The sequence below is a fragment of the Protopterus annectens genome, chromosome 10.part0 (assembly GCF_019279795.1).
Source record: "Protopterus annectens isolate FY-2018-M chromosome 10.part0, PAN1.0, whole genome shotgun sequence".
Classification (NCBI taxonomy): domain Eukaryota; kingdom Metazoa; phylum Chordata; order Ceratodontiformes; family Protopteridae; genus Protopterus; species Protopterus annectens.
This window is the reverse complement of record NC_056744.1, coordinates 1,679,152,318-1,679,169,082: the sequence shown is the minus strand read 5'-3', so window position 1 is coordinate 1,679,169,082 and position 16,765 is coordinate 1,679,152,318. Positions and strand designations below refer to the sequence as shown.

The following is a 16,765-nucleotide window of genomic DNA, read 5'->3' as shown; positions in this document are numbered from 1 at the left end:
TTATCCATATTTTTCACATTTAGATGACTTGCTTATCTTTGTAGAGTCTTTTTCAAGGGAACGTTCAAATGTCTTTCTTGAGTCCTTCTCATTGGATTGTGTTCCAGGGATGCCAACATGCAACCTCTGTTGAAAGAGCTTTTCTTCCACAGAAACAAAAATGATTAATATCTAGAACTACTTTTTTTTTCTACTCAGACTTCAGTCACTGCTAGGAAATAGCTCAAGATTTTGGGTCTCATGGCAACTGTGATTCTCATCATTCCCGTGGCAAGACTCCACATGAGAAAGACACAGTGGTTTCTGAAATCACTTTGGTCCCAGCAATAACACCCATTATCTTTTCTCCCAGTGCTAGAGTTTGTCAGAAGAGAAATCTTTTGATGGAGGCAGATATCCTTAAATCCAGGTCTCCCCTTCTTCCTCCCTGCTCCAAAGCAGTCAGCCACCACAGACACTTTGGACTTTGCTTGGGAAACAGTTTCAGGAGGGATAAAAGTGCCAGGGGAGCAGTTTCAGGAGGGGTAAAAGTGCAGGAGTTGAGGGGTACCAAGGACAGAGATATAGCTTCATAGCGCAGTCTCACTCTGCAGGCATCCTACATTCCAGTTTTACAAGACCAGGGGAGATCTTTTCAAGTAGACACTAGATTGGGGGTCTTCCCAGATTTGATCCATCCCTGGGGAGTTCCTCAAGTAGACCTCTTTACCTCTTCATTGACCAATCAACTGCAAGATTCTGTTCCAGGACTCCATGCAAGAAAGCCTGGAAGACAGATGCCTTTTCTTTTTCTTGGACAGGAATGTTCCTGTTTGCTTTTCCACTAATATCCAGGGTACTTCTGAAGATTCAGAAGGAATCCCCAAGGATCATTGTAGTGACTTCCATCTGGCCAGTTAACTGTGATTCTCCCTTTTTTGGAAATGGCCTGGGATAATTACCACAAGCTTACTCACAGACTGGATCTACTGACAAAAGAACGGGAGTGTTTGATACACCCTAACACCTGTCAACTTCAGTTGACTTCCTAGATGATAGGATCTTATTTGTTTTAGGCACTTGTTTACTGAGGACATGCATCAGGTAAAACAGTCTGCTGCTAGAAAATCTTATAGTGAATGGAAAAGGTTTTCTAGTTGGTGCCAGCAACATAACCAGCACCCATTCAGGGCTAATTTTCCTCTGGTTCTACAGTATTTGTATTTGTTGGTATCCTGTGGCCTTTTGTATTCCTCTATCAAGGTTTATTTATCGGCCATTTCAGTATGTCTGCCCATGGAGCCTTCTCTTTCAATGCAGTCTCATGTCAAAATGTCATTGAAAGTGGTTTTGCATAAGGGGCCTCCAAGAAAACTGGTGGCCCTGGCCTGGCATCTTAATTTTGTGTTGGAGAAGCTAACATTTGCTTTATTTACCAGCTAACCTGGCTGACTTGAGGTTCCTAACCTGGAAAATAGTTTTACTGATTGCTGTGACCTCTGCAAGAAGGGTATCTGAATTGCAAGCTCTTATGGTGGGTCAACCCTATCTCATTTTCCATAGGGACAGGGTTTCTTTGAGAAATAATCCTTTTTTTATGTCTAAATTGGTATTTGAGTTTACCATAAGCCAAGCTGTACATTTTACCAGTTTCTTTCCTGAACTTAAAAATGAGACAGAAGGGATACTTCGTACTTGGATGTCCACTGACAATCTGGGTACTTTCTTGACAAAACTAAATCTTTCAGATCTTTGGATCAATTGTTATTTCTTGTGAAGGTAAAAAGGAGCAACTTGTGTCAAAACAGACCATTTGCAAATGGTTGTCTAAAGCTATTAGCTTTTGTTACACTTACCATAACAAAACTATTCCAGTCAGGGTCAAGGCCTACTCTACCAGAGCCTTGGCTTCATCCATGGCTTTTTGGAAAAAGTTGGATTCTAGAAGTATTAAAGAAGCTAATACTTGGTTCTCTGTACATAAGTTTTACAAAGCATTATAAGCTCAGTCTCTTTTCTAGATCCAGATCAAGACTTCCTAGGACCATTTTTCTCGGGCTCCTGGGCTGTTCTTCTACCTCCCAAACATTGTTAAACCGAGGTAATCTAACCATATAGCTAAGACTACTGCACCAGTAATCAATTTGAAGAACATAGTACAGTTGTGCAATTTAAACTTACCGTAACAGTGGATATTCAAATGATTACTGCTGCAGTATGCACTCTCTCCCTCCACCCCCTTGCTTTTTGGTGTGTTTTTTATGCTAGGGTGTGGACATTTATTTTTGTTTTTCCTTGCATTGTCCTTTAAAGGCTCAGCCTCCCTCTCTCTCTCTCTCTCTGCTGGCAGGAAATCTCCGAAAGGCTTTGTGCCCAAACTTGTTTTTTAGTCAGCTTTTCTTGAGCTGTCTGACAGTGTGGGTGCATGGAAGGTGCCCTGAAACTTTGGAAGCTGGCCAGCTGTTATATCTTTGACAGGATGCAACCCAGGGTCTATATTAGTACATCGAATATTTAACAGTTTGAATCACTAAATGTCGACCTTTAGTGATCGAACTGTTAAAACATTGAATGTTCAGAAAAAAAAAATAAAAACAACAACAAAAAAAAACTAAACCCCCCCCCCCCACAGTCCCCGCTACTTAAATATACCAACTCCGAGGCCACACTACATTGAAGTAAATGGAAATCTCCCCTTATGGAGATTTCCATTTACTTGTTCAGTGTTCAGCAGTTTCGCTATTCTCGTATCGGCAGTGTCAGATGCGACATTGTCGGCTTTCAAGAATCTAATATAGACCCTGCAACCCATATAGCTAAGGTTACTGCAGGAGTGATCAGTCAAGCATCTGCCATTATGGTGAGTTTAACTTGCACAACTGTACTTTACTGCTGCATTATTAATCCTTAGAGTAGCATGTGACAGAATGGAAATAGGTAATTTTAATGCTGCATGTACAATTGGAGCTGAGGACATGCTTCCCCTAGGAAGAAGACTTGTACCCATTATAAGTTCCACGGAAGGAAGCTTATTCATTTGGGACACTCTTAGCTCAAAAGCAATAGGGTTTCATGAATAACAAATAATTATATTTATTGTACAGGCATATAGAAGCATTGTTCCTTGTAGTTATTAATCAAATGTAAGAGACCTTTAAATGTGAAATGTACACGAATGTGTAATTTCTAATGATTAACTTTAAATCTAAGCTTAGAACATGCTTTTGCCTTTTCAGCAGTTTTTGACTGTATTATTAATTTTCTCTTAACTTTGTGTAGTGTGATATTTGTAAGTTTGACAGTTACTGGGTTTATTTATTTATTTATTTGTTTGTTTGTTTTCTTGGGGTAGTTTTCATAAATTTGTATAGCAACAGTAAACTTCAGACTGTATTTTTCTGCTGTGCCTTATGACCCTGGTCATAGCTGAAAAATGGATCAGGCACATTAGCTATTCGGGCACCTGTGTCCTTTACTGGCATTTTCTTCTTCCCTTACCAGCTTTGCGTAGCCACATTACAGTGATTCCTGATATATTCTAGGGGTCATATTCCCCTCACTTTTCAGAGAAGAGAACATTCTGCAAATGTTCTCCCTCTTGCAGGAATCAATGGTGCTCCCAGTTCCAGGTAACCAGTGTTGCAGATAGACGCTGTTGCTCTGTGTCACTTATCTGGCATCATCAAAACTGTCACATAGAGCTATTCATTGTTATCTCTTTCTATGTTCATTGTTTTCTAGGAAGATGCCTGTACTTTGGAACATTACATTAAGCAAGAATTTGTAAAACTGCATCAGTTTCTGCAAGACAAAGAGCAGAAACTCCTACAACAGCTTAAGGATGACAAAGCAAGTTTTCTGAAAGAAATGGGGGAAAGCAGTATACCCTCCCTTGTGGCACTGGCTGATAGTAAGTTGGAGCTGAAGAGTAAAGTGATAGAAAAAGAGACTCTGAAGGAGATGGAAATGAAATCTGAATCCACAGAAAATGCTATTGTAGCCACTTGGAAGACATTTCACAGTAACTTGGAGCTGAGACAACAAGGACCTGTTGGCTTGTTAACAGTAAGTATTTTTTTTTATTTATGCTTTTATGCAACTTAATCTGATCAACGGATTTATTCATTATTTGATGTACTTGATTTTGAATGATCAATAAAAATATCAGAAAATGGAATAAACTCTGGCAGCTGAGGCGAAGAAATGTTTGAGATAACATACTAGCAATCTAAAACTGTGCAACGTAATGTTGAGTTATACTTGTTCATTTTTTATTCCGTCTGTACAGCTGTGTCAGAAATAGTGTTAGAACAAAAGAATGTGCCTTTCATGTATCTATAATTTCCAACAGGTAATTGAAAAAACATACATACTACACAAATTCTTTTGTGTTGCTTTTTAATTATGATACTGAACACCAGTTAGATAAAGGACACCCTCACTGAAATATGATAAAATTGTTTTGTGATTGAAAACGTGGAGAAACCTCATGAATTTTGACATATCTCTATTTGGGGCAAGCACCCCAACCCCCTCACTTTTAAGGGGTGTAATTTGTGCAGTTCCTCATTTCAACAGACTTCCCTTACCCTGTTGAGATTTTAAAAATTTCCTGGGAACTTCTTTTTTTGCCACACTGCGTTAACGTTCTACGTTTGAATTTGAATTCTTCAACAGTAATTGCACTAGAAATATCTTAATTTTTGCTTTTTGGCATTGATAAAGACCTTTTTCAAAAACAATTTCAGGACAGCACTACTTTTACCTTTGTCATTACTGTATGTACAGTTGCAGCTAAACTGGGAGGAAGATGTGACTTTGAACTACAAGTCTGCCAACTAAATATTGAAATTTACTAAAATGAAAAGCTTATGTTTGGTGGGGTAAATGTTCATAGATTTTGCATCAATGGCACCAGTTACCATTTTCTGGAGGAGCACTGTTGCTGCCATCGCTTTCTATATTCACAGGCCCTAGACCCCTCCCCCTTAAGACCCCGCCCTTCAGGGGCATTCTTTTCTGTGTAATGCAACTTGATCAAATACAAAGACACAAGATTAAATGGTAGGATTTCTTTCCCTTTCCACCTAATTCACATTTCATAGGTCAATGATGTATTCCTTGTAGTTTATAGTATTTGAACCGCAGTGAATCTGAACTAAATCCAATGCATCCACTGTGTTCAACAAAAAATTAGAATATTTTAAGCTCGCGTTGCATGTTTTTTGAACTGTATTTTGCTTAATTGCTGCTTCAGTTTTGCGTTTTTTTACTGGTGTGACTGTTTTTTTTTTCTGCACCTTAAATTTCTAGTACTTCAGTGTTTCATAGCATAGGCTAGATTCAGGTTTACTGAATCTAGGCTGTTTGGTATTACTTAAGCACTAAAACCACCCATCTACATTAAGAAGGCCCTCCTGCACCCTTGTGGCAGAAGTATGTAGCCCAGGACTCATCTGACTTGGGGATTGCTGGAAAAAGGCTCAGTTCTGGGCTTTCCTATTAGTTAATTTGTGTTAAAACTGTTTCACTTTGCTTGTATTTAATCCCCACATTTGTGCTTAGCTGCACACTGCACTGTGGAGTTTAGCTTTACCATATATAGACAGAAATGCAATTTTCCATTGATATCTGCTAAAGAACCCTAGTTAGCTCCACTGCCTGTGTTTGCGCATCACAGTTGCACATTGCTACCTAGCAAGCAACTCAGTTGCACATTCTGAAATGTTGACACAATCTTCCACCCTTAGCCCTCCACAGAATAACCACATTTGTTAGTCTCAAAATCCCTGGTCTGTCTAGTCCATCCCCACTAGTTACTGCAATACATACCTGCCATGATGGATGGACACTTTCACACCATTTCTCCAGGATTGACATGGGCATCCTGAGGTAATGTAATTGCCTCAGATATATTGACAACCACTTGCTCCTAAAGCAAACAAACACAGCATGTGAGAGATGTAACTCTAACATGAAATTAGAATCAGTCCTCTCACATAACAGTATACAAGATATACAACAGGTTGTTAGTATACACAGCTCTCCTCTCACGCAAGATAAGGTCAAGACACATAACCCCACACATGCGGAGGTACTCACTAAGAGCCTGTGAAAAGACCAGAGACCTCCCAAGCACAAACAACATACATATACTGGTACATGAACAGAATCCACCACTATATGACACACACATCAGTGTCTCAGCAATTAAGCCCCCAAGGCAAAACATCTCAAAACCCAATGTTCTGGTCATAGGCGACTCAGTAGTGAGACACATTGATGTCTTCCTCACTAGGTTGAAAAAGGGGAGAAGGTCACAGTTAGCTGCCTTCCAGGTGGCAGGATTCATCAAATCAGCATGCTCTCAAGTCACTGAACAACAATTACCGTTATGATTCTGTTATAGTAGATGTTGGTGTGAATGACTTGAGAAATACCTCTCTGGCCGAAGAGAGATATGACTGAATTCTCAGATTATGTGTTCCAGACAGGTATGTCCCTAACCCTAAGGATGAGGCAAAACAGACAAAAATGATTGATTTCAATAACTGGCTAAGTTTCTGGTGTCACTTCAGGGGGATCCAGTATCTGTCTGCCTGGGAAGACATGGTCGACAGTCCACAGTGCTTTGCCATAGATGGCCTTCGCCTGTCTCTTCTGAAGGCTTTCAGATACTAGCAAAGATGCTTGCCTCCCCATAGTGCCTTTTTTTAGGCAACATCCAAACAACAAAACTTCTGACATAAAAAAATCAACTAAAGACAAACTGAAGGTCATGCTGCTTAATGCTAGGAGCTTGAACAGTAAACTGCACTCCCTGGAAGCAGTCCTCACTTTGGAAGATGCTTCTGTTTGTGCAGTTACTGAGACTTGGTTCAAGGCCACTGAGAGCAGCCGGCCATACAAAGCTACAATGTCTTTCACACATTCGAACGCCAAAGTGAATGTGAAAGAAACAGAGGTAGAGGTGTATCCATCTTCATTAAATTCAAATACACTTCGAGAGTGGTGAAACAGTACGACTCTCTTGAGCTATTCCAGGTCCAATTAACTGTAGGTAAAATATCTTTTCACATCATATCTAGCTACAGTTCCCCTACTATGAACTAGGAGAAGCATACTGCCTGCCTGGACTTGCTAGATTTGCTCAGTATACAACCAAACACCTTGGTAATGGGAAATTTAAACTATCCTTCCATTGATTGTGTGACTTGTGTGAAATTCAGATGCCCTGGAATAGTTGGTCTGCACCCACAAAAGAGGCTCAAATGTCCTGGACCTAATGCTTATCAATATGGGGGATGTCACTGCACTAACCCCTGTGTGTTGCTATCCCTGGTAAGGTCAGACCATAAATCTGTCTCGTTTCAGGAAACGATCAATCCTGACATCCCCACAGGAGTAAAAAAACTGAAAAATTTCTCCAAAGCAAACCATTGCCTACTAAGCGATGGTATAAAAAGTTTCAAAGCCCCTGCCAACATAGCCAAGAATGACTCCTATGCAAAGGAATACACAAATGCCCTATACCTAAACAAGTGCATTGACCTGGCTATACCCAACAGGAACAAAACCAGGTCTTTGGTCTTTCTGAAAAAAACAAAAAACAAGCCACCCTGTTGGACTATAGGTGGGCTGTAAGTATAAATAAGCTATACAACAAAAGAAAGAAACTGAAGTCTAAGAACAGGAGGGAACTTGCTCAACAGAGGAAGAATACCCTTCACGGCTTGAACAAGCAAATCAAATATCTTAAAAAAAAAAAAAAAAAAAAAAAAAAGTATATATCTTTGAACAGCATGCTAATGTATCAGTTGTGCAGAAGTCTTCCAATTTTACTCCTTCCACATGCTAATAAGTAACCTGTCACCCTTGTGGCTGAAAAAATCATTTTGTAATACCCTGGAAGTGAGCTCAGTTATTTGTAGTGATTTAGGTTTTGCAGTGATATGAAGATGCAGACAATAAATAATTTAGAACTTCTGCTTGAACCAGGGTCCTTTGAAATGCCTTATGAATTGTTACCACCTGCACCACTACAGTAGCTGAAATCTACAGATTTAAGCATAACTAGTTTTGATCATTACATGGTTCTGTAGTTGCGCAAATAATAGCTTGTCGCAGTCATGCAGGAGTGCAGTGTATGTAATGTAGAATTCATACAAACAAAACTGAAAAAGGCCTAAATACGTATGTAAACACTCTCACAGTAGCACCAAGCACACGTCATGGATAGTCTGAAAGACTTCTATTTCAACTTGTTACTATATGTGTGTATTTGCGGTACTGAGTAAACATTATAGTCTGTACAGGTCAAAGTAATCTGCACAGTACTAAACAGACTGACAGCTTGATCTGGTGTGTATATTTAGTAAAACATTAGTATTAAAGCTGTGTGCATTGGCATATGAAAGCCCATACAAAATACTCTGCATGAAAAAGTATGGATTACTGATTAATTTTGAAAATCCCTCAATATGTAAAATCAGACTCTTTGGGATTAGAATCAATCACATCTGCAGTGCAACAAATTCCAGTAATGTGCATATTGATGCTCTCTGTTCCCTGTATAATAACTTAAGAATACTTTGCCTTTAGAAATTTTGTTAGCACTCAGCTAAAATTACCTGCTAGAGCAGCACTGGATTGCTGAGTCCTGATGGCACTTTCACTTTCACCAGCTCAGTCCAGGCTTTATCATCAGTTGTGGTCTGTACTTCTTTAAGGTTATCACAATTCATAGCATTAGCTTCTGCTAGGAACTTGTATAGCAGTCTGATGCAGGACTGTCTCCCTTACGTGGACCTTTTTTGGAGTTCTGAAGCTGGGTCTTCAGAGGCTGTCTGTTTACAAGGACCTTGTTTGGGGGTATAATGTAGGGTGTTCTCTGCTGATCTCTTGCTTGATGCTGACATTGTAGGATTAGATTTATAACTTGAACAACACCTCCTACAGGTCTACATACCTAACAAAACCATTGGCAGACTTCTCTATAATCACTTTGTCACCAATGCATGGAATAAACTGCCCCTATATTTAAGACTGATCACGAACTCAAATTCTTTCAAAACCACATTGAAAGACTCTTGCACTTGCTTCTGCATAGAGCTTAATTAATGCACCTCTCCACTCCACCTTAAATAACAAATTTTCTTCCTATTAATCTACTGTCCACTATTTCCCCTATTTCTTATTTTGTTTCCTAAAACAGGCTATACTGTATAACCTCTGTTCCCACAGTATTGTAATCTACTCCTGAATCTACTCATGCCTTACATCTGTGTGATCTGTACTATGACTATGCATAAGATGACACTGAACTGTGAATACTGTTCTACTGAATTATATTATTATCACCGTGACTACTGTTCTACTGTATTATATTATTATCACCATGACTATATTGTGGCAAAAACTGTATGTGATTACTGTAACACTGTATGTGATCACTGTTACACTTTGTAATTACTGTTACACTGTATGTGTTTACTGTTACACTGTGATTATAGTAATGCTGCACGTGATTACTGTTACACAGTGTTATTACTGTAACACTATATGAGATTAATGTAACACTGATTGCTGTAACACTATATGTGATTACTGTTACACTGTAAGTGATTACTGTAACACTGAATGTGATTACTGTTACACAGTATGTGATTACTGTAATACTGTATGTGATTACTGTAACACTGCATGTGATTACTTTTACACTGTATGTGATTAGTGTTGCACTGTGATTACTGTTACACTGTATGTGATTACTGCTACACTGTATGTGCTTACGGTTACATTGTGATTACTGCTACACTGTATGTGATTATGGTTACACTGTGATTACCGTTACACTGTATGTGATTACTGTTACACTGTGATTACTGTAGCACTGTATGTGATTACTGTTACACTGTATGTGATTACTGTAACACTACTGTTACACTGTGATTACTGTTACACTCTGTGATTACTGTTACACTGTGATTACTGTAACACTGTAAGTGATTACTGTAACACTGTGTTGCACTGTATGTGATTACTGTAACACTGTGATTACTGTTATACTGTGATTATTGTTACACTATATGTGATTACTGTATCACTGTATGTAATTACTGTTACACTGATTACTGTAATACTGTATGTGATTACTGCAACACTGATTACTGTTACACTGTATGTGATTACTGTTACACTGTGATTACTGTTGCACTGTATGTGATTACTGTAACACTGATTACTGTTACACTGTATGTGATTACTGTAACACTGACACTGTTACACTGATTACTGTTACACTGTATGCGATTACTGTAACACTGATTACTGTAACACTGCATGTGACTACTGTTAGACTGTATGTAATTACTGTTGCACTGTGATTACTGTAACACTGTGATTACTGTTACATTGAATGTGATTACGGTTACACTGTGATTACTGTTACACTGTATGTGATTACTGTTACACTGTGATCACTGTTGCACTGTGTGTGATTACTGTTACACTGTGATTACTGTAGCACTGCATGTAATTACTGTTACACTGTATGTGATTACTGCAACACTGATTACTGTTACACTGTATGTGATTACTGTTACACTGTGATTACTGTTAAACTGTATGTGATTAATGTAACACTGATTACTGTAAGTGTATGTGATTACTGTAATACTGTATGTGATCACTGTTGCACTATGTGTGATTACTGTTACACTGTTATTACTATTATACTTATTATGATTGTTTAACTTCTGATATTATACTTTTGGAGTTTTTCTCCTAGGGTCTCCATTGATAAAGGGTATCTGCCCAGTCAGACTGACCTGGTTAACAAATGTCAAAATAAATAAAAAATAAAAAAATTTAAAAGAAACTCAGGTCTTCTGCCTCTGCGTGGGGCCAAATGTTCTTTGGTCTTGATCTCAGGGCTTGTCTGTTTTCGTTGATGTGGTCCTGATGCTTTATTTGGGCTAATTCAGAAGAAAGCTCTTTTGGCACTGGATCTGACATTGATCTTATCTTGGCCTCAATCTGGGTCAGTACCAATTCCCTTGACTGCTGACCTTCTTCTCTGATGTCAATCTCCTTGATACCAAGATCTTTTGGCATCATCCTTTCCTTTGACACTGACACTGCTTCAACACTAGATTTGTCTGTTTTTGGCCACAGTCCCTATTTAGGTTATGTCTTCACTCAATGCCATAGCTTTAGTGCCAAGTTCCAGTTCCTTTGTGACAAGATTTTCATCTTGCGACTGAAATCCTTGACATTCATGCTAATTGTTTAGCAGAAGTTGACTCCTTCAGTTCTGAAAGAAAATTGCCTTATGATTTCAGGACTGACTCTTTTATAGACTTCCTTGGTACCTATATTGTAGCTGGCATACATAGCCATCATTCTGTCACCAGTGCTTAACTGTGTATTATTTCCAAAATAAAAGGCTTATTGCTTGCCCATCCACTTACATGTACTTGAGGACACATGAAGAAATTTGTTTGGCAGAAATTGCCCCTGCCTGGGCAGGACTAGCTTCTAGTTCCTTAGTCCAGCCGGTCATTAGTGGGCTTCTACTTAAAACTACTAACTACTCTCACCAGGCTTGGATTCAGGTTCTAGTTCCTTCAATCCCTGGGTCAAATGTTCATTCTTCCAAGTGGACTCCTGGACATGCTTCAGATCCTGTCATTGTTACTACCTTTGCCAGTTTCCTTTCAGTTTGTATGAATGTGGTTCTTTTGTATATCTGTCTCATTGCCTGCATGCATAGACTCATGTTCTAGCTATGCCCATCTCTGGGTCTGGGTGTCCATTCTCTTTTCCTGTTCTTTCATCCTACTTCTTATTACAGCCTTGGCCATTGTCAGTACGTGGCACTGTTACCATAGGCAATAGTTCAACTTCCTGTCTCCTCTTGTGTACTTTCCTTAGCATTTGTCTATCCTGAAAACAGCTATATTCTCTTTTTCATTATTATTCCAGACACTCTGACCTTTGCTCTTCCAACTCTACCTGTTTCCATTAATCAGAAGGCAGTCTGGATTCAGATTTTGATTTCAAGGGCCTTTAACTGGACTGGCCTTCTGCCTTCTCTGTTTGGCTAGACCCCATTTCATAACCACTGCTCTCCATTAAAAAAGAACAAAGAATTTAATCTAAAATCCACTAACAAGCATTTTGCCCCTTTCTTTTAGAACTACTCAACTTAACTTGACTCAAAATACGTACACCTCCTTTCTATTCTCTTTGCCTCAACTACTACCCAGTAAATCTTTAAAGTTTTGGTATTACTTGTCTCTTCAAAACCTTTGCAACATTGTTTAAAATGTAAAAGTGTCTGTACATTCTTTACTACCAAATGTTTCCTACACAAATCTATGATATGAAGTCTCAAATTTAATTATGTACTCTCTGAGGATATATTTACTGTTTTGGCATGAAGTTACTAATATATGTTAACTTTGCTGATATATGTACTCCTATTGTCTTTACTGTCCTCAGAGCTTTTCTCCCCGAGCCTCCACTGAAAATGGGTTTCTGACCCAGTCGGACTTTCCCAGTCACCAAATATCAATTAAATTAATAAATAAATAAATTCAGCATCCTCTTTACCTCCCACACAGTCTAGTCTTTTAGAATTTGTCAGGTTACTTGGCATGACCTTCTGGAGATTGTATTAAATTGTGACTTAGCTTATTTCCTTCTTGTGGTTCAAGAGGTTTTTTGTAGCTGGTTCACCTTATGAGTGGACTCTTCATAGTGGACTTTGGATGTCCATCCTCCTTGATGTTCTTCCTTAGTGTCATTTGCATTTTCTTTTCTCTGAACTATGCTTTGGGTTAAGCCATCCCTTCTTCTAGGATTCAGTTATACCCTGTTTGGAAGCACCCAAAGGCTGAACCTCTCCTTAAGTCAATCCGTTTGATTTGAGTTTCTCATGCCTTGATAGACATTTGCCATTATCATAGCAGTTTCTCTCTCCTCGTTATACCTTACTTTTCAGTGGCGGTCAGGCTGACTCCATTCCTGTCATGCTGCTAGGTTCTTCTTGGCCGATTACCTTTGGCTCTTTTTTACTGTTTGTTTATAAGATTCCTCTGACGTCTGTGATGGACTCAGAATTCTTTCTTTCCTGGATATTGTTCATTTTTTTCGGCCTAATCTATGGTTTCGTCTTTATTGGTTTACTAGTTGTCACTATCAATTTGGGAGCTGCAGATGCTTATTTAGTACTTCAACCTTCCTGAAAAATAGCTTCATGGAGGCTTCACGGTTTTTTCCCTTTGACTGTTTTTCACTGTGATATCATTTCTTTAAATTCAGACATTTTTATTGTTCTTACCCTAAATGTTGGACACGATTCACTTCTGCTAACAACTTGGCTTCTCTTGACTTTGGTACAAAGTAGACAATATTAGTCTTGGTGAAAGGAGCTGCTGATTCTCTTTTGACACATTAATCTTCAGTATGAGTGCATTTCTCCCCTATGCTTGTGAGATGTGCAAAGATTAGATATCACTAGCCATGACTTGTCATGGAGATTTCATCTCAGAGAAAATCCTTTTTGAACATCCAGCCAGCAATATGTTTACCTGAGATTTTGTCCTACAGTGACTTTAAGTTGGGCAAGTCCTGTTGCATATGAAAGTTATGCATGGTAACGATTGGCCAGTCTTCCTCTATGACTCCTCCCTCCTTTCCTCTGCTTGGTATATGGGGCTGGTTCTTGATTCTTAGAGTTTTTAGTTTCTTATTCTTTTGGCTTCATCCTCTGCTGGCTAAGGGAGATCTGAAGATGGTTACTTGTTCACACTGGATTAGGGTTGTCACCTTTTGTTGTGGCTAAAACCGGAATAAAGCCACACCCCTCACATCATGAGTAACCCTGCCCACCCCACCCCTCTCCCGCCCACATTTCGCCCATTTTGTGATGTCACGATGACATCACATGACGGGGAACGCCCTCTTTTTCTGTTCCTGCTGCCTATTTTCGGCTGATTTACTATGCTTTTCTGTAAAAAAGCATACTAAATCAGTTGATTTACAAACTCCAATTGTCTGTTTCCTTTTTTGAAACAGAATACCGGAGTTAGTACAGTGTTTTCCGGACTACCGGAGAATCAGTTTGATTTCTGGATAGTCTGGAAAAAAAAATGGAGGGGTGGCAACCCTACACCGGATTGTGGGTAAAAGGGAGGAGTTTGGTGGGCTGGAAAAGTTTTAGGTGCCAAGATGACTTCAAATCCTTGATAAAGATAGGCTTTGTCGTAGACATCTGTTATGGTAAGTTTTCATTCTTGGAAGAAGGAGATATTTCCTGTCTAGAATGTTCTTTTTCATAGTATTAGAAATGTCACTAGCTCAACATGTTAATGGTTATATAGTGATTAACCTTATGTAGTATCATTTTCAGACCTTCTAGATTGTCTGTTGTCTAAGATGTTCTTGTCCAAACTATTAACAAAAATACATTATGTATGTTAGAGTAGTTGAAAGACATATGGAAGACGTTTCTTATTTGTCCTGTTCTGAAACATTTTTTGGCACACATGGTGGGATCAGAGAGGATTTAAAACATTTTATAGTGTATAAAGAAATTAGACTGCTTCTATTTTATGGTGTTTTTTATACCTTGTGCAAAAAGAAGGTACAATTAATATTTCATAGTGGTATTCTATAGCAGCTTTCAGGTTTTAACAATAAATTACAACTTGAGATATTTGTTGCTAGACAAGTTTAGGGTGATATAAAGAAGTAATTTATAGATAATGTAATGTGTAAATGTGTGAGTGTGTAAGTGTTTGTGTGTGTGTGTGTGTGTGTGTGTGTGTGTGTGTGTGTGTGTGCGTGTGTGTATGTAATATAGACACACAGCAATACCGTAGTATATTAGTAAATATCAAAATGCAGACACATCAACACTCACTTCTACAACTCAAAATTTATTTTGATGAATAAAACCAGTAACCAAAATTTAACCAGTTGCAAAAGAAAAACAAACAGCCTCCTTTTGCCATTGGTTAACAAAAAAGAAAGAAAAAAAAACATGACTTGTACCTCTAGACAAATTTTGTCTTAATAGCGGTGCTGTTAGGGAAATTGATTTTTGTAAGGTAATATGTATTGTTTTGGGACATTGGCTCATATGAGTAAGGTGGGCCAGGGAAAGCGTGTTTAGTAACATAATATACAGGGGTCTATATTAGATTCTCGAAAGCTTCCAGTGTCGAATCTGACATTGTTGATACGAGAATAGCAAAAGTGCTGGACATCGAACAAGTAAACAGAAATCTCCATAAGGGGAGATTTCCATTTACTTCAATGTAGTGCGGTCTCTGAGTTGGTATATTTAAGTAGCGGGGGGGTGGGAGGTGCAGGGGGGCTTGCCCCCCTGCCTACACCATTTAGTTTTTTTGTTTTTATTTTTTTTCTGAACATTCAGTGTTTTAACAGTTCGATCACTAAAGGTCGACCTTTAATGATTCATTTGAACTGTTAAATATTGGATGTTCTAATATAGACCCAACATACAGGGTTGGAGCTACAAATTGGGAAAGGTTAGTGTAGCATTAGTACATAAGGGAAGTGGTGCGCGGTTGAAGAATATCTTAGCCCAGAGCCAAATGCACTAATTACATATTCCAAAACTGCTAATAGGGGAAATGAGAAAGGACCCAACCTCTAATAAGGGGTTAGTCTGAAGGCATGAAGATCCAGATGAGGTTTTCAGATGTGTGTGTCAGGAGGTCTTCAAAGGTCCCATGGGACTGAAGAGGCTGTTCCAGGAAATAAGATGCAAACCACACTTGTCAAGTCCACTAAAGTGTTATGAAAATGACTCTGGACTTGGTCTGTGTGCTTTCTGTAAGATCTTGGGAATCAGCTGAAACAGTGGAAAGACAAAGGAAACCCAGGGGCTACACCTGTGTGAGTCCATCTGGTGGTGGTTTTCTTGGTGTGCAGTTGGGTAAAACAAGTTGCTGCACTTGGTGTTAGTCAGAGATGCAGAGAGGTTGCAGCAAGGCTTTTCAAATAAAGGCAACAATTTTTGGACCATTCATAAGAGATCAAAAAACAAGAACTGAGCTGGCCTACAAGGGATTCGACTTATGCCAGGGTATGCATCATAGTCAAAAAGCCTCCCTGCACTGCTAATGCATATTAACCCAAGCCTTAAGCCTGCCCTTGCACCTTACCTTAGAAAATACTTTCCGTAACACTATAAACAAGACATCCAGAAAGAGAGAGAAAGACACACACACACACACACACACACACACACACACACACACACACACACACACACACACACACACACACACACACACAAGCACAAAGCTAAATCTGTCCTCTTATTGTACTCCTATTCTGCATATACTTAACACATATACTCCCATCCCGCAATGCCAAAACTATCAGTTTGTCAGAAAGTTTTGGCATTAGTATCCCTAGCCCACAATTACCGTACCCACATGCATTTGATGTTTCTTCATCCAGTGGAACCTCACCTGCATTTCAGTTTCAGTCACTGTTGACAAATAGCTGATTCGACAGAGTGAATAATGTTCATATTGTATGTATGTGCACATACTTATGTAAATAATTTTTATGTATAAGTCTTAGAAAAGAGGGATAGTTATGTGTGCTGAGTATATCTAACAAATAATTTCTCAGCAAAAAGTAATAGTTGTTATATTCCAATGTACAGTTAAAAAACTATATGCAAGTAGTTAACTTCAGTAATGCAAAAATGGTATGGGCTATAAAACTTCCATCTGTTGTA

The 16,765-nt window shown here is 38.8% G+C and overlaps 1 protein-coding gene across 2 annotated transcripts in view; it reads left to right on the top strand.

The window, feature by feature from the left end:
* Positions 1 to 16,765, top strand: part of LOC122813890 (zinc finger protein 85-like) — a 118,314-nt gene that overhangs the window by 72,193 nt on the left and 29,356 nt on the right. For both annotated transcript variants that reach the window (XM_044086432.1, XM_044086433.1), the window contains one exon: positions 3,721 to 4,044. In XM_044086432.1, the coding sequence (XP_043942367.1) occupies positions 3,721 to 4,044 (324 nt within the window). The remainder of the gene's footprint in view (positions 1 to 3,720; positions 4,045 to 16,765) is intronic.